Source organism: Xyrauchen texanus, chromosome 46 (genome assembly GCF_025860055.1).
Source record: "Xyrauchen texanus isolate HMW12.3.18 chromosome 46, RBS_HiC_50CHRs, whole genome shotgun sequence".
Classification (NCBI taxonomy): Eukaryota; Metazoa; Chordata; class Actinopteri; order Cypriniformes; family Catostomidae; genus Xyrauchen; species Xyrauchen texanus.
The window spans coordinates 9,554,135-9,568,139 of record NC_068321.1 but is presented as its reverse complement, the minus strand read 5'-3'; the positions used below and the strand labels follow the sequence as shown (position 1 = coordinate 9,568,139).

General features: G+C 39.5%; 1 protein-coding gene across 1 annotated transcript in view; it reads left to right on the top strand.

Annotated features, from left to right (window-relative positions):
- The window catches only part of LOC127638021 (transmembrane protein 266-like), a 92,233-nt gene extending 78,416 nt beyond the window's left edge, over positions 1–13,817 (top strand). Inside the window, exons 9-10 of the mRNA XM_052119370.1 lie at positions 9,408–9,470; positions 10,081–13,817. Of these exons, the coding sequence (XP_051975330.1) occupies positions 9,408–9,470; positions 10,081–10,727 (710 nt within the window). The 3' untranslated portion in view covers positions 10,728–13,817. The remainder of the gene's footprint in view (positions 1–9,407; positions 9,471–10,080) is intronic.
- The last annotated feature ends 188 nt before the right edge of the window (positions 13,818–14,005 follow it).

The window sequence follows — 14,005 nt, the reverse complement described above, 5'->3', positions numbered from 1 at the left end:
GATTGGGGACCGGGCAAGCATAGTTCCAGCCCGGCCCCGCCCTCCTCCGCTCTACAATGTCAAATATACAGTAGCACACAAACAGACATAATTCAATGATACAATGTAAAGTTGTTCTGTATATAAATTTGCCTTGAACAATAATTTACACTAACTGGCTCATCTGGAAAATGATTCTGTGAGTGATATAATGGCATGTGCTGTTTGTCACCAATATGCAAGGGCTTAATATTGCCATTGCCACAGGAGTAAAGTATATATTTTAATAGAAATAATACAAAATAGTTTCATGACCAGTAAGAAATATTTTGGCTGGTAAATTTTGCTAGAAGTTATTACAGAATCATTAAGGAATGGAAGGTTTCCGCCAACCATGACACAAGCCCGGATCAGTCTGATTCTTAAAAAGGACAAAGATCCAAACAAATGTAAGAGTTACCATCCAATTTCCCTGGTCCAATTTCCCTGATTCAACTGGCTAATCGATCAAGTAAAGTTATGACATCTCTTATACATATAGATCAGGTGGAGTTTATTCAGGGCTGTAACTCTTCTGATAACATTAGGCATTTAATTAATGTCATGTGGTCAGTGGCGGTCGCTGCCATCTGGCTTGAAGCCGAACAGGCATTTGATATGGTAGAATGGGCTTATCTTTTTAGGATTTTGGAAATGTATGGGTTCGGGAATACTTTTATTGGGTTGATTAAGTTACTTTATAGACACCCAGTAGCAGCGGATGAAAGAAATGGATTATTTTAAGATAAGTTTACTCTGGATAGGGGCACCCGGCAGCGTTGCTATCTTTCCCACTTATTGTTCTGTCTTGCCCTGGAACCATTAGCAGCCGTAATTAGAAAGGAGGAGGATTTTCTAGGGGTGGTGGCAGGAGGTGTGGTGCATAAGCTTTTGCTTTACGCAGATTATATTTTATTATTCATCTCTGACCCCACTAGATCTATGCCTTGCCTCCACAGAATTATTCATTCCTTTTCTAAGTTCTCAGGTGTGAAAAAGAGATTTGGTCTAAATCCGAAGCTTTGGCTCTGACAGCATGGGGCCCAGTAACGGCTTTTCAGCTGGTCACCTTCCAGCGGCCCAAACAGGGCATTAAGTATTTGGGTATTTTATTCCCAGCAAATTTGTGTGAATGAGTTCATTTTGACCCTTTAATAAAAAAGGTTTTCGAGCGATGTGGGCAGGTGGGCTTCATTACATTTATCTATGACTGGGAAGGTTAATGTTATTCAAATTAATTGTATTCCAAAATTCAACAACCTGCTAAAATATCCCCCTCTCTTATTTCAAGCAATTTGATAGCATAGCGAAGTCTTTCATTTGGAATGTCCCAGTTTACACTTCAATAAGTTACATAGTCTGATTGACAAAGGTGGGCTAGGCCTACACAAGATTTTGTTTTATTATTATATAATGTCTCAGACATTAATTATAATGTCTCAGACATTTGGCTCATTGGTCACGTCCACCTGAGAGAGCCCCTCCATGGTTTTGTATTGAACAGGAATTTATTGCCCCTATTTCGCCATTTCAAAGTCTTTCTATCAAACTAACCGGAGAAATTATGTTGCACCCCGTTATCTCACATTTGCACACTATATGAACAAAAGTGTCCAAAGAGTTTAATTCAGACATTTATTTAAATGTTGCTTCAAGCACATGGCTGAACCCCAAATTAAGTCCCATTTCTGCTGTAAAGAGTGGATTGTGAGGGAGGTTAATACACTTGGTGACCTATAGGAGAGTGGAGTGTTGAGATCCTTTGAAAATATGGTTCAACCTTTTGTGATTCCCATGTATCAATTCTCCAGGTACTTACAGCTCCGCCACCTGCTTTGTACTATATTTGGGAGTAGCATACACCCCCCTAGAGTGGCAGATACTCTGAGAGTGGTGATTACTGTTTTTGGAAAAGCCCATGAGTCATCAGTGTATTACTCCCTGCTAATTCAGAGTCTAGGGGACGGAGCTTCAACTTCTCTAAAAAGATTATGGGAGAAAGATTTAAATTTGGAGGAAGGAGTGTGGGCTAGGATTCTAAAAAAACATCAAGTCTACATCTAGAGAAGCATGGGTGCACCATATGCAATTTAAGATTTTACATTGATTTTATTGGACCCCCTCTAGATTGTATAGGCTTGGTCTTAAAGACACACCCACCTGCTGGCAATGCAAATCAGAAGATGAGGACACAACCCATGTTTTTTGGTTGTGTGTTAAGATCCAAGAATTTTGATTGAGGGTTCAGAGTTTTATGTGTGATGTATTGGGCATTCAAATTTCATTTTGCCCCAGACTCTATATTTTAGGCGACGTGCAGTTATTAATATAGGGGATAAATGCATAAAATCATTGGGTCCTAGCCAGTGTTATGATCGGCAGACAGATCATTCTTAGAGGATGGATGTTGGCTGGATCGTGCTCATTTCAAGAGTGGTGCACAGAAATGGGCAGGGTAGCGGCATTCAAAGAGATGTCATATAGATGGTTAGGCAACTTAGATTTGTTCAATAAAAAAATGGGGCTGCTATTTAGCCTTTGTGGAGGACTCTCAGGGAGGGGCAGTGGAGAGAGAAGTGCAGTTTTAAATGTGTGTAATTATTTTATTTATTTATTTATTTATTTATTTTTGTCTGCAACTCAAGTTGTGACCACAGGTATATTTGTTGAGCTTCAGGGTCGGATTGGAGGGGGGAAAGGGAATAATGGGGTTTATAGTTGATTCTTTGAATGTATGTTTTTCTTTTCTGTTTCAAATGTGTAAATCAATAAAAAGTGTTAATCAGAAAAAAAAAATACAAAAAAAGGAATAGTTCACCTAAAAATGAAAATACTGTTATAATTGACTCATGTTGTTCCATACCTGTACGACTTTCTCATGCAGAACACAAAATGAGATGTTTTAATCAATATCTTTCAAAGCAATACATCTTACAAGTCTAAGTGTTACAGTAATTGTATTACAGGTAAGGTATCAGGCACCAAAATTTCATAAAAAGTAGATTCAAAGGTACCCGTTCCTGAACTCCTCCATAAACCAAGCATAAAATCAGCCAACCCTCTGTGTACAGACAATAACATCCCTTCAGAATTTACAGTGACAGGACAGATCACATGATATCCCATTATGACAGACTGTTGTTATGTTCCCCGCATTATGTCAGGTCACATTGGGATCTGTTTGGCAGGAGTACAGTTGTAATAAACACACACGTAAACACACAGGCTGCTCTGTGCATTGGGTCTTGTTCCTCCAGAAAGAGTAGTCAACTATGGCACAAACATCTGTTCCTTTAACCTGAAAAAACCCTCAATGGTCTTCGAGCAAGCCACACTTCAGCCCCCAGAGGATTGCGGGAAATATGGGCACCAGGAGCGAGCCTGTGGCTTTTTCCTATAAATGGCACGAGGACAGAAAGAGCTGTCAAAGTGCAAGCAGACCTCTGGAGACCTCAGAGACAAAGAGAGAAGACGCAGAGTGACGGTTGCCTGAGGGAACGTATCTTGGTGGCCATATTTCATATTTAGTGCCACAAAGACACTTATAAGATGAAAGATGCGTTTAAAGGAATACTTAACAAAAAATATATAAAAAAAATTGTCATTATTTACTTGTTTCTAATCCGTATGACTAACTTTCTTCCATAGAAGACAAAAGGAAAAATGTTGAAGAATGTACTGGCTGCTCTTTTCCATTTGATGAAAGTGAATGGGGACTTGAGCTCCAAAATTACAAGAAAGTGCCTTAGACACGTCGCATCAGTTTATATGCTGTTGTTTTGTAATTTTGGACAGTCTGAGTTTCTCAGTTTGTGTTCTACAAATGAAAAAAAAAAAGTCATACAGGTTTGAAACGAGTAAATAATGACTGAATTTTTATTATTGGTTGAACTTTTCTTAAAAACAAACATACAAAAATATATAAGGGCTGCTGAGTGATCTCATATTTAAAGACCTGCTTTTTGAAGTTGTGGTTCACCGAGATAGGTCTCTTTTATCTCCGCTGTGGTTCACATGAGAATTTATTGGGCTGCGTGGTCACAAAGAGATACTGCATGACATGATCATTTTGAATCATCGCTTTCAAAGTCTGCTTAGTTTCAGGAACTGGATTCCTGAAATTCTGGATGGAGACACCAAAAATAAATAAAGTTCATAGTGATTAGGTTAAGACATAATACATAAGACACTTTATTGTCATTGTATACAATACAACTAAATTTAGTGTGGCAACCCTCAGAAAGCAATAGTAGACATATTACACTTAAAGAATAAAGATAAATAGATTAAGTAGTAAAGATAGTATAATTAAAAATATATAGACAGATAAAAAATATATATATATAATATATAACTTACTATCTGGTGTTAAAATATTAAAAAATATGATTTTAAAGTAAATGAAAGGACAAATATTTATAATTCCTGGGTAGTAATCCTAATTTCCTAATTGCTCATGCCTCAAAAGTGTAGAAAATGGCTATTTTTCCCCACAAACTTTGCTTTTGTGACCAGGACAGTGACATTTTGAAATGTACCTATTTTCCAGAACATTCCAGATAGATTTAGTGCTTGGAGTAACTTCTAGAAGATTCTAGAACTTTACAGTAATATAAATAGTAGTATTAATACAGGTGCCTTAATCCTACCAGTTCAGTTTAGTTCCAGCTGCCTAAGTGGATACATATCAAGACCTTGCTGGACACCTTGAATGTCATAGGAGACTTAAAATTGGGGCATTCCTGATGGGTCTCCAAAGCAGTGTTACCAAGTTTCCCTGCTATCTTTGCCTTTGGGACAGGAGGGACACCAAGGCACACTACCACAACTCACCACAGCAGACTGAGTTCTCTGTGAGGAGGGACAACATCAAGCGGGAGCCACTGTTGGACCCCCGGAAGGTGCTGATGCCACCACTACATATCAAATCGGGCCTTATGAAACGATTTGTTAGAGCTCTAGATAAGGAGTCTGCAGCCGTCAAGTACCTTCAAGACTTCTTCCCTAAGCTGTCTGTGGCAAAGGTCAAAGCCGGTGTCTTCGTCGGACCACAGATAAAGAAGATCCTGGAGTGCAAAGAATTCCCCAAGAAGCTCACTAGTAAGGAGAATGCAGCTTGGAACAGCTTTGTCGCAGTGGTTCAGGGCTTCCTGGGCAATCACAAAGCCGACAACTATGTGGAGCTGGTTGAGACTCTGGTGAAGAACTACGGTGAGCTGTAGGATGTCGCTCAGAGTCCATATCGTTGATGCTCTTGATAAATTCAAGGAGAACATACTTGGAGGAGCAAGGCGAGCGCTTCCATCAGGATATAATGGACTTTGAATGGCGCTAACAAGGACAGTATAACGAGAACATGATGGGAGACTACATTTGGGGCTGATTCGTGAAAGTGATTTACAGTATAATTGTAAATCTCGAAAAACTACTCACTTCTAAATCTTTTTTAGTCATTTTTGTTTGACGTTAATATAAATACATGTTAATTTGGGTTGATATGAAAAGCAAAAGCAAAGTTTGTGGGGAATAATAGCCATTTTCTATACTTCTGAGGCATAAGCAATTAGGAAATAACACTTACTACCCAGGAACAAAAATTGTGTTACATAATGTCTCTACATTTCCTTCCCAGGACATTGGGTCTCCGGAGACAAAGCCAAAGTAGTGGGGTTTGGGGGATCTCCTACCAAAAGATTCAAATATTTCAATTAGTTCATTAATCATGTGCACAATCTGAATATTAACATTCATGAATTCATGAATAACAACAGTCCAATATTTGTGTTTGAATATTTTTAGATACCTAAGGGGCATAGGAGGCCTTGTGACTAAGGAAAGATATGGTATGGGGGTTCAGGGGAATCCCCTGAGAGAAAATATTGAAATTGTAAAAGTCTGAATGGACGTTATTATATTTTCCTTAAAGTGAAAATCTACCAACAAAAATGAGCATCACAATAGTAAAGCTTAAAACACAGTTAGCTAAAGTTAAGTAGGCCTATAAATGGAATATAAATTTCAAATAATGTTGAAATTCTTAGACATCCTTCCACTATACTAGTAGTAATATCACATTTTTGGTTGTTTTTCCTTGCCATCAATGCAGAAATTATTCATTTTCACAAAAATGATGCTGTTGGTCCTCAACATGCCGCCAAACACGCCCAGCACAATCGGATTGAGATCTGGGAAGTTGGCGGCCAGGCCAACATCTTGAACTCTTCATTATTTTCCTCAAACTATTCCTGTACAATGTGTGCAGTGTGGCAGAGTGCATTATCCTGCTGAAAGAGGCTATTGCCATCAGGGAATTCCATTGCCATGAAGGGGTTTACCTGGTTTGCAATGATGTTTAGGTATGTGGCACGTGTCAAATTGATGTCCACATGAATGGCCAGACCCAGGGTTTCCCAGCAGAACATTGCCCAGAGCATCACACTCCCTCCACCGGCTTGTCATCTTCCCACAGTTCATTATGGTGCCATCACTTCCCAAGGTAAATGGCACACACATGCACAGCTGCCAAAAAGAAAATGGAACTCATCAGACCAGACAACCTTCTTCCACTGCCCAAGGTCCAGTTCAGATGCTTGCACGCCAATTGTAGGCACTTTCGATGGTGGAAAGGGGGACTCTTGAGAGGTCTGCGGCTACGTAGCCCCATACACAGCAGGGTGAGATGCTCTGTGTGTTGTGACACATTCCTCTTGTAACCATCATTAACATTTTCTGTGGCATGTGCCACAATAGACCTTCTGTTGGTTTGGACCAGATGGGATAGCCTAAGTTGCCCTCATGGATTGATATATCTTGAGTGCCCAACACCCTTACAGTGGTTTGTTGTTTGTCCCTCCTCAGACCACTGTCAGTAGGTACTGCTGTCCGGGAGCACCCCACAAGCCTTGCCGTTCCAAAGATGCTCTGACCTAGTCATCTGACCATAACAATTTGGCCCTTGTCAAAGTCGCTCAGGTCTTTACTCCTGTCCATTTCTCCTGCATTCAACACATTGACTAGGAGAACTGATCGTTTGCTCACCATCTAATCTACACAGATATTGACAAGTGGCCTTGTTAGGAGATGATCAATGTTATTTTCTTCACCTTCTGGGTGGTTTCTACTTTCTGTGGTATTATGTGTGGTTGCTATGACATTGTTAAGTTGTTTCTAGGGTGTTCTGGCTGGTTGCTAGAGTGTTTTAGGTGGTTGATATGGCATTGCTATTTGGTTTTATTGGGATTTGGGTTGTTACTTTGGTGGGTTGTTATTGGTTATTGCTTGGTGATTTCTTTTGTGTTTTGATGGTTACTTTTATAATGTTTTGCACTACAGATTACAGAAAACATGCTGTAAAATATAATTTTACATATTTAAACATATTCAGTTAAATTACTCAAGTTATATATATTTATATATAATATTAAGATACATTTTTTTACAGTAAAACAATACAAACCTTTTCATCAAAAATAACGGTTTTGTAGGACTTTATTGCCCTAATATCAAATGCCTTACTAGAGATACAAATATAAATATTTGATCTAACGTGGATTTTCTTGATAGATGGAAAAGGGAATGTGAAGGGGCTAGAAATAGCATTTTAGCTTAGCATAAATTTAAATGCTCACATGGCAATTTACACAAGGTTAACTATTTCTGCTGCTCAAACTTACTTCAAAACCCCCCAGAATGTACACAACAACACATTTTTCTGATCGCATCATTAATACGGTTAAATGTTTTCCAACTGAATAGATTAAATACTACACAAAACAAAAGACAATAAAATGCAAATATATCTCTTCAAAATATATTTGAATTTAGCTGTATTCTGATTACCAGTGATTTAAATGATAACTGTAGTGGAATACAGTTACTTATATTTTGTATTTTAAATACGTAATCCCGTTACATGTATTCCGTTACATCCCAACCCTGTTTGTTATGTGGTTTCTATGGTGTTCTGGGTAGTTGCAAGGGTGGGGTTTTGCTAGGCTATTGCTAGGTGGATTTTTTTCATTCTGGCTGGTTGCTAGGGTGATTAGGTGGTTGATCACCCCTCTACTCGGCAATCCATGTAGTTTGAGGTATCAAACATGTTTGTAGCACAAACAGTGTGGGATAAGTTACACAACAAACTTTTAATACTTTTTGGGGGGTTTTGAAGAAAAAAAAAAGAGATAACCCTAAGAATAAGCAATAGTAATAGTAATGTTTGCCTTAGATAAATGTTATATTGTGGCAGAAACTATGATTACAATGTAACATTTTTTGAAAGGGTGCGATTTCTTTCTGAAACGTGTTGTCTTGTATTCATTCTCTTTCCTCCTCTCTCTCTTAAAGACGAGTTTGTCAGAGAGAGAGAGAGAGAGTGTGTGTGAGTGTGTTTGTAGCCGTGTTCAACCTCATGTGTTATTTATTGGGCAGTGATTGTCTAGCTGGTGTTTTAGTCGGCTGGCAGTCTCCTTCCGTGCCTGCGTTTGATGAATATTTCAAACATTAAAAATGAATTTAAAAAGGCACTGTGAGCCGGGTCTCGTCTCAAGAGATGTGTGGATGGCACTTAGAGTGCATTTTACTCTGCGCTCTGCCAGGCAGAATATAAGACCTTCTACCCAGACAATGACTGATTCTGCATCTACAGACCAGAACAGACCAAACAGTGCTTTGGGTCAGGGGGCCAAGAAGCAGACATGAAACCGATAATGATGCTCATAGGAAATGATCATTATAGAAAATCAGAATAGTGATATACTGTATATGGTAAAGTGTGTTGCCCTGCACTGATATTGAGTTATAGAAATATCCTAATACTTGTGTCCCTATTACAGCTATTTAGGAAATCAGTAGGCCAGGACAACGGTTTTTAATTATAGATTCTAGCAGTCATTATATAAAAACATTTGACCAATCAGAAGTATTTCAGAGAGCCATTTAGTATGTTTATTTAAGCTATATCTGCTGTACTCTGTCAATTGCTCAGATGCAAGTTTCTCAGCAACAGGATATTAGTTAGCTAAAACGTACATGTAGAGCAGAGGAGGGCTGGGCCGGAATGACGAACTCCCGGACACCACTCAGCCTTATGAGGCGAGCGAGGGATAAAGGCGACCGGAGGCAACAGTTCGAGAGAGAGAATTACAGCAGTTGCCCTGTATGTGTTTATGTTTGTGTTTAAGTTTATCATTAAACTTGATTTATATTGTCAAGCCGGTTCTCACCTCCTCATTTCCCTTGTAACCCCTTTACACTTGCTGATTGGGTTCGCCCGACCCTGCACTCCTATATATAAAAAAATAAGTTATTATAGTGCATTCTGGGTTTTCTGGTTAATAAAATCACATGACCACTGTTAGTATTGTGATAGAAATGCTTTTGTTTTGTTTCAGAGCGTGTCATTCAGGATGATATGAATAACTACATCAGCCAGTATTACAGCGAGCCAAGTAGCGGTAAGACACTTATTTTAGTAATATATTATAAATGATCATAGAATTAATATGAATAATATTAGTACTTTTATACAATGTTTATGTATAAGTATAATGTTTATACATTTATGTATTATTAATATAGTACATTTTGTGTACAAATATGTACAAGTATAAATGAGATGTGCACAAAAATGTTGAAGTGAAATTAAAATTCACTCAAAATATTTGAAAATAGAAAATGTACAATCAGGACTCAACTAACAATTGACAAGGTTGGTAGTTTCTTGAACTGACACAAGGAGGAGCTACAAGGTCTGTTTATTATCATAGCGAGCATGGTTATTGCTCAAATAAGATGATCTCAAAATGCTAAATATCGGCTGATTAATTGGCCTGGCAGGGATATCAGTTTGGTATAAGACTGGAACCACAAATTCAGGATTGGTATGTCGCATCCCTCTCGGTGTCTATGGTGGTTATGACCCTAATCTGGACAATATACTGGTTGACCACAAATCCAAATGTCATTGAGCACATTGACATGCATGTTCAAAGACCGATTATGCTTAATAAGCCAACAACATGTAATGTAATGATCTTTGATCTTTTGTTACTGTTTTACATTCAGACACCGGAGTGCCCGACCCTGGTGCACGCTTCATCACCACAGCAGCCATCGACATCCACCTTCCCACCAATCTTAACCAGCTGCCCCCTTCGCTCGTCAGTGCTGATGGCCCTGGCAGTGGACAAGAACGCACAGGCAGCTCTGTAAGCGAAGCGTCCAGCACGACCATGTCCCGGTCCAGCTGTAGCTTCACAGCACGGCAGCATAGCGTCAGCAGCCATACGCTGGGCTCCACCACTGACTGCAGCTCCACTGTACGTGAAGCCTCCACCTCCGACTACAGCGGACAACGTTACTGCCCTCCTCCATACTCCAGCCCTCTGGCCCTGGGGACACAATCGGGCATCCATGACCCCAGCGCAGTGGTCAAAGAGCTGCTGTCTTCCCTGTCTGAGGACTCCTGCCTCATCCAAAAAGGCAGGGTGGACCCGGTAAACCTCAAGTTTCCCAGTCCGGTGGGGTCTGTGAAGGCCAGCCCGGAACTAGAGCACAGGGTTAACATATACAACAAGAGGAACCAGGAGCGTCTGGGCATCTTCCAGACCAAGCCACTAATTCACCTGCAGGGTACTGAGCCATCGCTTGAGGAGAAGTACAGGTTAATGGAGCTGGCCGATACGCCACTGAGTCATATACCAGACACATAGAGCATAGAGTGTAGGACAGTGACCACCAACATCAGCTGAAGCAGCCTTTCTCTTGGCCTCTTTTTCTCTCTAAATCATTACTCATTGGCTGTGTCCAAAACCTGAAATTTGGTGCCTACTTAAGGCTAAAGTATACTTTGGTTTTCCGTGTGATGTACATTTAGTTATCAGCACTGTCCACGTGCAGCCCAGTTTTTGCAGCATGCGGGGCTATTGGCCCAATGGTGGGAATGGAGATCAGTTTTGGTTTCACGTATCGAGGTCCGAAGCTGTTGGCTCCAGCTGACCAGTTGATAGCCCTGGCTCGCACTGTGCTGATAGTGGAAACTCGGCTAATCACCAACAGTGTAACTAACCTCGGACCATCGCTTCATGTCCTCTACCAGCTCAGGTCAGGCACTCTCAAAAGACACTAAACATCACTTTATCTGTTAAAACATGCACTGATGCGAGTGAAAACACTGGAGACCAGAAAATGTAAACAGGCCTCTGCTATGAATTGTGGAACACTTCTGCTTTCACAAAAAATGTGGATACTTTAGTCTTTAGGGAGTATCCAGAGGTAGAAAGACATCAAGGCACAGTCCAATGTTCAAAATACTGAGAAATAAAGGCTGGTTTACATTGCCTTAACAAACACCAATCAACAGTTTCCAATGGTTGTTTAGTTGGATCAGTGTGTTCGCCCTGTTGGTGTTTATTGTGGTAGCGTCATAATGACAGTTATGTTACACTCTAAATCAGGGGTGTCAAACTCAGTTCCTGGAAGGCCGCAGCCCTGCAGAGTTTAGTTCCAGCCCTGCACCAAAATGCCTCCTTGTAATCTTCAAGCACTCCTGAAGACCTTGATTAGCTGTTTCAGGTGTGTTTAATTAGGGTTGGAGCTAAACTCTGCTGGACAGTGGCCCTCCAGGAACTGAGTTTGACACCCCTGCTCTAAATCCTACAGTCAATTTTAAAATGTTTAATATGTTAGTGTTTGTTGGGACACTGTGAACCAGACTTCAGATACCTTCATCTGGTCGATGCTATCTATAACCAGATGTATAGATGTATCCTAGGCAGCCTATGATATCACACAATCCTGTTCATGCAGTTTGTTTGGTTGAAAGATTAAAAATGCCGTTACACTTAGCAGTTGACAGTTTGGACTCACTTACTCGTAATTAGTTCTATTTTCCATTTTATAATAATGGGAAAATAATCAAAATATAAGGTATTTCAAATGGAAGTATGTAGGGTCCAACTGTCCCGTGTTAGCCAGGACATCCCGTATTTCTTCCAAAATTACGACGTCCTCCCTCTTGTCGTGTCGAAACACTCAAGGTGGACCCTCTGTCTGACAGCACCACCCTGTATTTAAAGAAATATTCCGGGTTCAACACAAGTAAACAAGTTAAGTCCACAGCATATGTGGCATAATATTGATTACCACAAAAAATGTATTTTAACTTTTCTTTTTGTTTTTTTTTAAAAGAACAACAAAAAGCTGGGTTGCAGTAAAGCTCTTACAATGGAAGTGAATGTAACCAATCCATAAACGTTAGAATCCTATTTCAAAAGTATAGCCATAAGACGTAAACAATACATGTGTTAACATGATTTTAGTGTGAAAATTTCTGTGTCAAATTATATCCAAATTTACAACTTCATGCCATGCCAATTTATCACTGTAAACTCTAAAACGATCGTAAAATATCCCTCAACACCCCAAACTTTCCCATTTGGACAGCGGCGTATTTAAGTGATCAAGTATATATTTGTGTGGTGAAGAGTTGGCAACCCTGGAAGTATGGGAAGGAGTTTCCATGTATTCTGGTCACTTGTTGACTACGTTTCTTTTACTATCCAATCCAACTCATCCATTGATTCGAAAGAAGAAAAAAATACATTCAAATTAAATTCATATGTCGGCACAAATTATTTTCCTAACCATAGGTTTTCTACCCTAATTTCAAGCCTTTAGATCAAAAGGTTTTTATGATCATGAGAAACAAATTCAATGAAGTGTGTCCAAATGTTCGACCGGTAGTTCTATTCCTACCAAGAAATAAGCATATTAGGCATTAAATATTTGCTTGGATATATCTAAAGCTTACTCAAAATTTGTTCTAGATCAACAGACATGATGTTATGGTGCCTTGGAAGCTTGTCTGAAAAGAGCTACCCGTATACAGAAATTCTGCCTGTTAAGTCATTGACTAACTGGGCAGCAAGGCAGTAAGCGAGCTGCCTTCGGTTTCAGACACAGCCATTCTGTCAGTCTTTCTCTCATTCTGTGTCAGACAGCGCTATTGACACTCATTCCCCAGAATGCTCTCAGAAATGGACACAGAAAATGACATGAGGAAAACAAACTTCCTCCTTCCAGATGCACATTTCTTTCTATCTTTCTCGTTCTCCAACTCTGCAAGAGCACTTAACTGTCACTCCTGCCAAAATTGCACAACCTTCCAGGTAGTCAGGGAGAGGAACTTCGAGAGCCATCATTGGAAGATTCTTCAGGAATTTCAGTGTGTCTGTTGGGTGAGTGTATGAAACCAGCAAAGACTCTAATACCGAGTGTGGCTGGCAGACTTAACACGTGTTCTCATTCAGGGTGGAGCGAGAGGGAGATTTCTTTTCTGTTTTTATTTGTCGATTTGTACGAAATGTAACTGACACCCATTGTACAGCCCCCCCCCCCCCAAATGCTGCAGGGTTACATTTGATTCATGTTCAAATGTGTCAAGCTGTGTGATTCAGCCAAATTTCTAACCTTTGCCTTTCTTATATTATGATGCTGACGTTTGTATTCAAATTCTATGTGAGAGAAAAAAAGTGCTAAACTTAAGTATTTTTTAAAACAGAGAACAAACGATAGGCGAAACATTTCAGATACAGAGTATTAGAAGTTTTATGAGAAATTATGTTAAAAAGGTTGTCATTACTCTAAACTTTAACCCCCACCCCACTCCTATATCCCTATAGCATGAGCTTTTGAAATGATCTACCTGCTTTCTGACTGAGTTGAACTCATCCCATGTTATTGATGAGAGGTTTTATAAACTGATAACGGAAGAGACTGTCACGCAATTAAAAGTTGGTAAATACAAACTTCCAGCTTCATTTCTTTCAGGTTTGGTGCAGTAAAAAGTATTTATACATGGTGTGTTTGGAATACTTCTATACTGTGTACTGTTTTGATGTATATAGTATGTATACTTTGCACAGTCTCCTATAGCTGATCAAATGAATAGGAAGTAATATCAGCAGATCTCTCTTTCTTGAAATCATTT